The following is an 11,363-nucleotide window of genomic DNA, read 5'->3' as shown; positions in this document are numbered from 1 at the left end:
CATATCCGGGTCTTAAGCCCATCTCTGGCCCACCGTCTTCAAGTTTGGCGCCGGGCTTCTGGCAATGACCATATGAGTAACCCGGCCCCTCCTGGCGGGTGACTCTAAGGTCTATATCCTCAACACACTTATAGCTGGATGATGAGGGATTAGACAAAAGATATAACAGAAGCACTAGATCATGTCTGAAATTAGTCATGCGCAGATTAGTTAATTAAATTAATTAGCAGAGGATGACTGCATATAGATCTCTCTTGGAGTAGTATAATGAGCAGCCAACCGACCATGCTTCAGGGCCTTCTTTTCAGCCTTTTCTCCAAAGAACAATCATTCCTCTCTTCTAAAGTAAATCATTAGTCCTCTCTCAAAGCAACGCTACCTTAGCTAAATATATAGGTAGGCTAGGCTGCGAAGGATCCAGCAGGCAAATGGCGCACCTAAGAGCAACTCCAACGGGGCGACCCAAACGGACGCGCGCTTTGTCTGTTTGGGTCGGCCAGGCGGACGTGCGTGTCCGCATTTTAAAATAGGTCGGCTTGACCGCCCAACGGGGAGGCTGACCCAAATGTGCCGGTGTAGGAAAAAAACAAGTTGCACGAAATAAACATAATAAACGTAATTAAACATAAAAGTGGCCGGTCAAACGCCGGCCAAAGTCCACCTAAATCTAATAAACATTAAATAAAAGTCTGCGCCCGCATGCTGCTGCCCCGCACGCTGCCCTAGACGTCGTCGGCCTTGCCCTTGCCCTTGCCGTTGACGCCGCCGTCGTCGGTGATGTCGATGAAGACCGGAGCAGGGCCAGCCCACCCGAACGCCGCCTGGTACGCTGCCAGGGCAGCCTCCTCCGGCGTCTGCTGGGGCGGCGGCATTGCGGCCAGCCGCGCGCGCTCCTCCTCCTCCTCCTCGAGCCGGAGCGCCTCCGCGTCATGTTGGAGCATGGCCTCGTAGCGTATCTGCTCCTCGCCGTCGGCGCCAGTGCTCCTTCCAGCGCTCGAGGTGGGCCGCCGCCTCCGGCGTCGCGGCGAAGTGGACGGGAGGCGCGCTCACCCACTCATGGTACTGGCCCGTCCACGAGTAGGCCTCCTCCGGCCAAGTGGGTGGAGGCGGGGAGCGCTTACGCATCGGCTCCGGCTCCGGCTCGGGCTTGGGCTGGACGGGCGGCGACGGTGGCGGTGGCGGCACGAAGAGCGGGGTGTGGACGGAGTCCCCCGCCGCCGACAGGGCAAGGGCTTGCTCCAGCCCATCCCAGTGCGCGTCCTCCTCGAGGCGCCTAGCCTCCAGCGCGTGCTGCAGGGCCTCCTCGAGGGTGGCTTGGTACTCCGCCTCCGCATCCATGTCCTCCGGCTCTACCTGCGGGGGCGGCGGTGGGAACGGCGGCGGGACGGCGTCGACACCCGATCGCCGTTGCTCCTCGTGTTCGAGGGCGAACCACGCCTCCCAGTTGGGGGAGTCGGCGGTGTACTCTGGCAGCCGACGCTGCTCCGGCGTGAGCTGTGTGCGTCGCCTGCGCACCTCGTCGTCGTGCGCCCGCTGGCTCCGCGGAACCGCCGGCACCGGGATCCGCTGCGGATCCAGATGCCAATGGTGCGGCAGCGTGACATCGGGGTACGGCAGTGGCTGCCTGTACTCCCAAGCCACCGCGCTTGGTGCACCGGGATGTGCAGGCGCCGACGACCAGGGCGGAAACGCGGCACCGCAGGAGGAGGGGGGAAGGGGAGCACGGGAGGACGAGGCGCCAGGGATGCCCTTGCCCTTGCCATTGCTGCTGCCGAAGAGGCCCATGGGCGCGCTAGGGTTTGCGGTCGCCGGCGAGGAAGCAAAGGGAGTGGTGGGGGCCAGATATGGACGGGAGAAGTGGATGAGGCCGACCCCGCCGCACGCGAGGACGAGGCGCCAGGGGTGCCCTTGCCATTGCTGCTGCCGAAGAGGCCCATGGGCGCGCTAGGGTTTGCAGTCGCCGGCGAGGAAGCAAAGGGAGTGGTGGGGGGCCAGATGTGGACGGGAGAAGTGGATGAGGCCGACCCCGCCGCACGCGAGGACGAGGCGCCAGGGGTGCCCTTGCCCTTGCCATTGCTGCTGCCGAAGAGGCCCATGGGCGCGCTAGGGTTTGCGGTCGCCGGCGAGGAAGCAAAGGGAGTGGTGGGGGGCAGATGTAGATGGGAGAAGTGGATGAGGCCGACCCCGCCGCACGCGTGGTTAAAAAATGACGCTTCCACTGGCTGACGCGTGGGCCCGCTGTCGATGGTCGTCATAAATAAGACAACCGGTGGCGGTTGGGTGGCCGCCAGGTGGGGACGCGGCGGACGGCGAGGAGACGCGCGGCGCGTCCGCGCTGACGCATTCCAGACGCAATTTTGGACCGGAAATGAGTCGGCGCGGACGCGAGACGGACACAATTTGAGTTTGGGTCGGTGCGTTGGGCCATCACTTTTATCCACGCCGACCAAAACAGACGCGGGCGGACGAAATGGTCACCCCATTGGAGTTGCTCTAATCCGCCGCGGTCACATGCGAGATGCAACGCGATGCGATTGCCAGCCACGGTTCATTGAGGCAAATGAGAAGGAAAATTCAGAAAGGACAGGCAGATGACAATGGGGCTGCACTGTTTTTTTCTGCCGCGAGCGCACTCATCGCGCCATGGGCCAGCACCGTCCCACGCACCTGCATCTTCCACGCCACTACCATCTGCTTCCCCCGCCCTGTCCTGCCCCTGCTCCTGCAGTGATGTGCGTGTGGTGGTGCTGGTGACAAATGTGCAGTCCGCAAGTAGAGCTTCAGGATACAAGTCGATCACGGCCTGGGACGAAGGTGGACACCTCAATTCAATTCAATTCTGGTGTGGTAACCAGGCATGGTAGTGCAGAAACATGCATTTGTGGCAGATATTGAGTAGAAGAACCGATGGTGGGGCGCTTTTGTGGCGGAAGAAACATGCATTTCTTTCACTCCATATGGTCCAAGAGGTCAGCATGGCAAATGATGCCATCATCTTCCTGTTGGGGATGATAGTGTCCGATAGGCCATCGCCTTCTGGTGCTCTGACGGCGAGGCTTTTAGCTTGTCTGAGATGGGGTGATGCTCCCATATCTTAACGGATGAAACTAACTTAGATTGAAACCCCAGTAAGTGTTTTTTTGGAAACAAATGCAAAAGCTTTGCCTCATCCATTAAATAAGAGAGAAATAGAGTTTGTTACAAGTAACCCGAATACATGACATGAGATTACTCTCGCAAAATTATGGACCCTAGTTTTTTTGCACCGGCAGTTATCCAAAGGTTGGCCTCGGTCGCGATGGAGGCAAGCATTATCGTTTGTGGTGCGCTCTTGTGCTTCAAGACTTGTGTTTTGCTCGTTCCAGATAGTCCACGAAACAGGCATGATGAGGGACGCCTTGGTCTGTCGGTTTGGCGTGTCGTTGTTGCAAGTACTTGTCCACCAAGCCTTAACCGATTTGAACAAGGGCCAAACGGTTATGTCAAGCTTGAGAATGTGGTATTTTTCACTGAGCAAGGACCAAAGCCTTTGGATGTAGCGGCATTTGTACAAATGCCGCTACACCCAAAGGTTGTCCACAAGAACGGTGTGGTGGGGTAGACCATCTGGGAGGTGATCATGGACTTGACAAGAACCGTTCGTCCGATGGTGGTGATGCTTTGGTCCTCATAAGTTGTTAGCTTCCTCGCAACCTTGTCCACTAAAAACTGAAGATCCACCAACTTTAGTTGCCAAACTGAGAGAGAGACCCCCAAGTACTGCAAAGGGAAGGACGCCCTTGTAGCCGGCAATCCTTGGGTTAGGTGACCCAAATTGAGGTGGTTGCAACGAATGGACACAAACGAGTTCTTGTGGAAATTGGTGCATAGGCCCGTGACCTCCCCGAAGCCCCTCAAAATGTTTGCAAGGTTGTCCACATCTCTTTTTGATCGGGGTCAAGAAGACGGCCGCGTCATCCGCGTAGGAAGAGGTCCTCATCATGGCTCCCCTTCCCCTAACTCTATGAAGGAGCCCCTCTATTGTAGCAACCTCAAGAATCCTTTGGAGCTGATCAATGGCGATGACGAAAAGTAAGAACAAGCGGGGGTTGGTCACCGAGCACGAAGCCGTAGAGAAGCTAATCCAAGATTATTTTTCCAATGTCATGAAGAGAGGCCCCAAAAGCCGCAAAGATTTCAACTGGGAGGAGCTAAATTTGGAATCAATCGACCTACATGGCCTTGACTTCCTGATGACTGAGAGAGAGGTCCTTGATGCGATCAACGACATGCCAAGTGACAAGGCCCCGGGTCGGATGGCTTCACGGGCCTCTTTTCCAAGAAGTGTTGGAACATTGTCAAAGTCGACCTCATGGGGGTCATTACTCATTTTGACTCACTTCACACTGCAAACCTCCAGTGGCTCAATTCCGCAAATGTGGTGCTTCTGTCTAAAAAGGAAGGGGCGGAAGGAATCGCCGACTATAGACCCATGAGCCTCATCCACGCGATTGCAAAAATTATTGCGAAGGTGCTCTCCTTAAGGCTTGGTCCCCACATGATAAGTCTCGTCTCCAACGCCCAAAGCGCTTTTATCAAAACAAGAAGCATTCATGACAACTTCTTGTATGTTCGCAATCTCGCTCGGCGACTTCACAAGAGCAAGACCCCTTTCCGCGGGGCCTTCACCGTTAAGTGGGGGTATTTGCTCGACCTACTCCAACGGCAAGGATTCTCAAACAAATTTAGGGATTGGATAGTGGCCCTCCTTCGCTCCTCTTCCTTGAGGATCATACTCAATGGCATTGCCGGCGAGCCAATTAAGCATGGGCAGGGCCCTAGCGAGTTCCATTTCCTTTGATATTTCCCGAATAAAGCAGCGACATTTTAATTGTGCCGCTCACTTAACAACCAAAACAGGCTAGTATGGTAGGCAGGTTTGGCCACGAAAATGCCTAACGATGGACGAGCACTCTGCGGACTGTATCCTCGCCGTTTGTTTTCCACACTGACCAGATTCGTCACGGTATTTACGCGGGCTGTCCCCTGGTACAAGCTTGCAACCTCTTGTATGCCGGCAGCCAGCGCTAGCCTGTTGGACAGAATCTAGACGCCAGAACGACTCTTGGGCGCTGTTCCAGGGTACACTCCAGCAGCACTCTGGCACGCGGACTAGTCAGACATGTTTCAAAGTCACACATGTGGGCATGTGGGCCGATAACCACCCCTCACAGGTTAGCGCATAGAATATTAATATAAACAGGCATTTAAGGCCATGGAGCCAGTGTGCTGCATTTTTTTAGAAAAGGAGCCAGTGTGCTGCACAGAGATTATGTTATCAACCGCATGCTTGGTTAGATCAATTTATTAAACATGTTTAAAAGGCTAACGTTGCTTAGACCAATTTATTAATTTGGCCAACAATTGGATTATTTTATATACTAGCAATATAATCCATAGATTTTACGTCAACAAATCATGCTAGCCTGCATAAAAAACTCTCTAATCATGCTTATGGGTTTTCTTTATTTTTATCCACGCGTTCTTACCCATCGTAATGAAACTCAAATTTACTCTGTTAGTTCGGCGCCATGTGTTCCAATTTTTTGTCAGAGCTTATCCTCCCAAAAATTAAAGACTGCGAATTTGATTGCCAAATATTGCAATTTTTGGCTATCAACAACAATATTTGTTCATGATTACTTAGGAGTACATTTTGTCATATACTCTCTTCGTTTCATAATATAGTGCATATAGGTTTTTTGAAAGTCAAATCTCACTACTTTGATATAAAATGCCAAACGTGTATTATTAGATTCATATAAGATATAATTTCATATTTTATATATTTGATATTGTAGATATAAATAGTTTTCTCTACAAACTTATATGCACTACATTATGAAACGGAGGGAATATTTCATGCAAATCTTTTGGCTCGAGGGAGATATGAAGAATTAAAGTTAAAAAATCTCTTACATTATGAAGTCCATAAACTATAATTAATAGTTTCCTGGTATTTTAGAGTATTCTAGTTGTTTTTAGATTTTACACATCTGCTTTATCCGGCCAAATGAACCAACTCAATAGATTTGATTAGTGATCCCCGAACTAATCTGCTAAACATGTATTACCTCTGCAAGATTAACGCAGTGTCACCGGCAGATGCGCACTGTTCAGGCTACAGTGGCAGTGTGTCTTTACTGACGTTTGGACGTGCCAAAAGCTGCTGTAATCTGGCCCACCACCCATCAACCTACGGAGTGTCATCGTCAGGTCAAGTCAATTTTCGAACACCTGCGCTGCTGCTCCTTCTCTCACGCTTGAAACAACCTAGCAGTTGTTCCAGCCATATACGCCTACGAACCCTAGAACCTATTCCTAGAAAACAAATCGGGGGGACAACGAACTGACAGGTGAGAATCACGAGGTCTTGTGGAACGGACAGGATAAAGTCCTCCGAGGCGGCCGTCCACCATAAAGTCGCTTCCGGTTTGGCCATGCCTATCTATTCCTGAAATGAAGAAGCATGAGGATTTGGAGATCATGTCATTTCTTCACGAAACTGCCCTCGGGAGTAGATCTTGCACCCAGGTTTGATATCTCAAAATTTCAGTTTTAAAAAAAAATCATGGTACGTTTTGAATTCAATATTCATACAGGGGGTTGAGCAGCCAAGAGCTCCTGTGTATTTTCCCTACTACCTACTTACTACTGCTCCCTCTGAATAAGATGTGTATATAGAGACGTTCCTGAACCTGATTTCAGTCTACATTCACTAACAAACAGCCCGAAAAGGGTGGGCGCACGGAATAATTTCAGGTATCAGACTTGACATCTGCATTTGAAAGCAGACCAAACCACATAGCAGCTGAGGGCTAGCAGTTGACGCTACCAGGTAGCGAAACATACTGAAGCAACAATGGATCCGCTGCGCATTACTAATACCAAACAAAGTCAAGAGTTGCATCAAAGCAGCATCATCCTTAGCGACTGAAAACATCATCAAAGTGCTTAACCAAAACTTCCACATGCAAAAATCTTCAAACTCTTACACGCTAAAACACAGCACAGACCAGTAGAGTAGGGACCCGATCACATGAACAGGTTGGGCCTCGTCGCCTTGTAGGTGGTCTTGAGCTTGCGGGTGGGTGGGCGCACCTTCTGGTACACCAGCGGGAACTTGATCTTGGAGTTGTGGAACTGCTTCGTGTTGTCCCTCTTGCACAGCTTGAAGTCCACCGTCGCAGTCTTGATGATCTGGATGCAGGGGGCACGCACGCGGTGCCGCGACGCCATCTCCGTGTACATCTGCTCCACGCCGCCGTTCAGGGTCGTGTCGCGGTACTCCTTGTACATGTTGTGGTAACCGGTCCTGCTCTGGTAGCGCAGCCAGATGCCGTAGTTCTTGATGGTGGTGGGGTTCTTCTCAAAGATCTGACAAAAGAGAGATAGACAAACATATACTTATTAGAATAAGCAGACCGGACAACGAAATACATCCATACAGGGAGAATTGCATGGATTGGATAAAATGCAGATAAACAACACCAGATTATAACCAAGGAACAAACAAAATAAGCCAGCACCAGCCAGCTGTAACTTAGAAACAAAGTGCATCAAACAACTGGAAATCATTCACATAGTAGAATAACAGAAGAGCAAGTAACTAGATAACCTCTGCTATACCAACATGACACTAAATAACTTCACCAAGATTTTGAGTTTTGGCATGCATAAGCAAAGTGACACTCCCCTATGCCAACACCAGTGACAAGAGAAAATGTTGCTGATGCACATATCTCTTTATACCTAATAACAATTAGAGAACCATGTAGGATATATGTTTAGGAATTACATCCCGACCATTTTGAATTGATGTTACTACCAGCTCAATTAAGAAGCTAGACACATCTATTTTCATTATGCAAGATCATCGACCAATCTATTCCTGGCCTTCTTAGTCATCCAAACCTTAATATACCCACACTATGAGCCAAGCCATCCCGGTGATCTTCCTGACTGTACATACCAAACTTGAACTGTGGACCACAACAACTTGGTAGCAGAGCTTACAATCTCTGCTGCACTTGAATCCAGAAGAAATTATAGTCCAATGGCGTCAAGCATAACAGACAAAATGTCAGCTTTGCTACCAAGTTGTCACGACCCTCAGTTCTAGATTGATATATACTGCTGCGAAGATGACTGGAACAGCTTGAATGATAGTTGCAGTAATATATGAAGGACCAGCATGACAAAAGAAATGGAGAAATAAATTGACACTATGCTTGCATAATGCAAATAGATGAGCAGATGGAGCAAAACGCAAAATCCAAAGGTGGGAACATAAACCCAAAAGACAGCAACATGTCCTAACTGATGGTTACACTTAATTCACATTTTCTAACTCTCCTTTTACATGTATAACATACTAGAAATAACATGCTGAGTTTTCAAAAAAGAAACAACATCTCAGTGCTATTGTGTGCACTGGACATCAAGTATTTATGGACTTAATTCGGAACACTTGTAACATAAGAGAAGCAGGGTGAACTGGGTATTGCACTTGATACCAATTCAGAACACTTGTTACATAACATTTAGCGGCTCGTTCAACTTATATTCACACCGAATGAGGCCAAAACTAACTTACATGATATAGTATAAATCTACCAAATACCCTATTTCAGCGACATCACAGAACACACAAACTAAACCTAACATACAGGTGAGGTCAGGACCAATATACATGACCTACTAAGGAACTAAGGACCATCGGTACCAACCACTAAACCTCAGTACAATCCACGGAAAAAATGTTAAATTACCGTTTGGTTAAAGCTAGAACACTGCAACGCTGCATACATCTCCCTATGCAGCAACTAAAATCGAGCGTCTTCACCATGGACAAGACCAACACGGTACCAAACAAGATCTATTGCACAACCACGGCAGCTAGTCCCACCCAGCACAGGTAAAGTCACATTCACGGATCATGATAGGTAGCGGAGAGTGATACCTCGTTGATGGCGAGCATCTGGCCGTTGGCCTTCTTCACCTTCTTGAGCTTCCTGAGGAAGTACCTGCGCGCAAACAACCAAACACATAAGCCCCCAAGAAACAACGCGAAAAGAAGATCGAGGCGCCATGGCGAGGCGAGGTCGGGGGAGGAGACTGACCAGAACTTGGACTTGGCGCGGACCTCGTTGGTGGCCCAGAGCTTCATGCGGTAGATCTTGGGCTGCTCATCGCCGGGGGTCGGCAGCGCGCGACCCACCACCTGGTACTGGTGGAACTGCGCGCAAACACAGAGAGGTCAGCCACGGCGGGGGGGACATCGACGGCGCGGCGGATCTAGAGGACAGGAGGATGACGGCGGGGTGGGGGGGGAGAGGAGCTTACCCTGTGGGCGACCATTCTGGCGAGCTCTCGAGACCGGAGGCGGAGGAGAACTGAAACCTAAGAAGGAGATGGCGGCCGTCGGGGGAGGAAGAGGAGGCGGACGAGTATTTATGTGGGGAGGCGTGGAACCCTAGCGGGCTGTGGTTTATGGGCTCCGTGCCCCTCTGATTCAGTGGGCTGCTTTGGGCCGGACGAAATTGGGCGTCTCTGTTGGTTATTGCGCCGTCATTTGCCAAGCTCTTTGTTGGTAGTTTCTGTTTTCCCTTTTACCTCTCTGTTGTTGTTGGGAGCAACTAATCAACGGGTGCCCCTTGCAGGACCCCGGCAAGGGTCATTTTGGTTGGCTGAGGGTACCACAGCTGCATACACGTGTCGCATGTTGGGCACTCTATCAAGATTTATTTTTACTTTTTTGTACGCGTTTTCGGTTTTAGATGGGGGTTTTCGGGTTTAGGGTCTTCGCTCTGTTTTTCCTAGGATTTGAAGGAAAAAAATCAAGCAAAAGAATTTTTTTTCTTTCATGGGAGGCACAGGTACGTTTCTCGTGAAGGCACAGATTTGCTTATGTGGTGCCTCCCGGAAAAAAACGCATTTTGTTTTGCTTCCGGGGGCACAGAACTTGTTTTTTTCTTCCACGTGAGGCATAGTTTTTATTCTCGTGGAGACACATATTTTCTTTAGTGAGATGTATAGTTGTGCCTATCGGAAAGGGAAAATGTGTTTTTTTCCACGGGAGGCACAGATTTACTTCCGCGACAGGCACAATTATGCTTGTCGGAATGGAAAAAAACATGTTTTTTTTCTTCGGCGAGAAGCATAGATTTGCTTCCTCGAGAGGCATGTGCCTCTCGGAAAGAGAAAAAAAGTATTTTTAAAAAACCATGCTTCCTGCTCGGGTTTTTTTCTTCTGTTTTACTTGAAATTTTTTTTGTCGAGACCTATGGACATATGATCTAGTTTCAAAGATGTCGACGCGAAAATCCAACGATGAAAACGGTCCGAGATTTGGACACATTGTTTAAGAGATAAAACATTTCGAATAAACGAATCTACGAAAAAAAGGAAAAACTCTCAGGTTGCGACAAGTGGCGCACATGTATTGTGGCACTTGTCAACCCCTAAGATGGCGGGAGTGACCTTTGCAAGGGATCCCCTTAATTAATGATCTCGTTGTTCTCTAGGTGACTTTGAGGAGATGTTTGGTTCGCGCTAATGTAATGTCATCTAATAAGCGATGGTAATAGATAGCTCTAAATATATATTAAATTGTTCTACTCTACAATTTGATAAACCCGGTAACAGATCCCACCCTATTTATAACAGATATGGGAGATATCTGGCGTAATAGAAATAACTAATAAGTATAAATAAGTATGTAATTTGTTTGTGAAACTATATACTTGTATGATGATCGTTCTAATGGTCCCTAGTTGATAAGGTTATGCGGACACATATCCTTTGACTAGTATACCATTTGGTTGATGAATATGTTTAACAAGTCATGGGCATAGAGAGATGCTATCCGAAAGTATGGACTCGTGGATGGGGAACACCGAGTCGGACATACCCACTCTGAGACGTAGCGAGATATTGTCATCTGTTAGTCTCAAGTATGATGTATATGCCTTGTCCTAGACTTGAGGTCCTTGCATGTTCTCAGGATGAGGATCGACTCACTTAGGGTCTATCGAACGCTACTCAGTAACTGGGTGGTTATAAAGGTAGATTTCGGGTGAGTCGTGAGACATGCCACGAGACATGGTCGGCCAAGATGGGATGTGCCCCTCCGATAAGGAGATATATTCTCTGGGCCCTCTCGAGTGATCAGATTCGAAAAGCATGGCCATGCAACTTGGGTTAAGAGTTAACCCGGTTCGAAAATCTGTATCGGTTTTAAGAAGAGAGGTCGAGCTACCACAAGGGTGACAAGTACTCGCCTTGAGCTCGACAACTTATATCGTGAGGCAAAAGAAATGTTG

The 11,363-nt window shown here is 49.2% G+C and overlaps 1 protein-coding gene across 1 annotated transcript; it reads right to left on the bottom strand.

Annotated features, from left to right (window-relative positions):
* Positions 1 to 6,891: 6,891 nt before the first annotated feature.
* On the bottom strand, positions 6,892 to 9,527 carry LOC109746477 (large ribosomal subunit protein eL20). The gene is made up of 4 exons (XM_020305602.3): positions 9,385 to 9,527; positions 9,162 to 9,277; positions 9,002 to 9,065; positions 6,892 to 7,416 (listed from the first exon to the last, which is right to left on the bottom strand). Exons 1-4 carry the CDS (start codon positions 9,397 to 9,399, stop codon positions 7,075 to 7,077), a joined length of 537 nt encoding a protein of 178 aa, XP_020161191.1. The 5' UTR covers positions 9,400 to 9,527; the 3' UTR covers positions 6,892 to 7,074.
* Positions 9,528 to 11,363: the final 1,836 nt, after the last annotated feature.

This window comes from Aegilops tauschii, chromosome 1, assembly GCF_002575655.3.
Source record: "Aegilops tauschii subsp. strangulata cultivar AL8/78 chromosome 1, Aet v6.0, whole genome shotgun sequence".
NCBI classification, from domain to species: domain Eukaryota; kingdom Viridiplantae; phylum Streptophyta; class Magnoliopsida; order Poales; family Poaceae; genus Aegilops; species Aegilops tauschii.
Note: the sequence above shows the minus strand (reverse complement) of the source record. Positions and strands in the feature narration are given on the sequence as shown.

Excerpts from the sequence above, each read along its gene's own strand:
- LOC109746477 (XM_020305602.3), bottom strand. Across the intron at positions 9,066-9,161 it reads CGCGCCAAGTCCAAGTTCTG|GTACTTCCTCAGGAAGCTCA; the intron begins GTCAGTCTCCTC and ends GTTTGCGCGCAG. Across the intron at positions 7,417-9,001 it reads AGATGCTCGCCATCAACGAG|ATCTTTGAGAAGAACCCCAC; the intron begins GTATCACTCTCC and ends CTCTTTTGTCAG.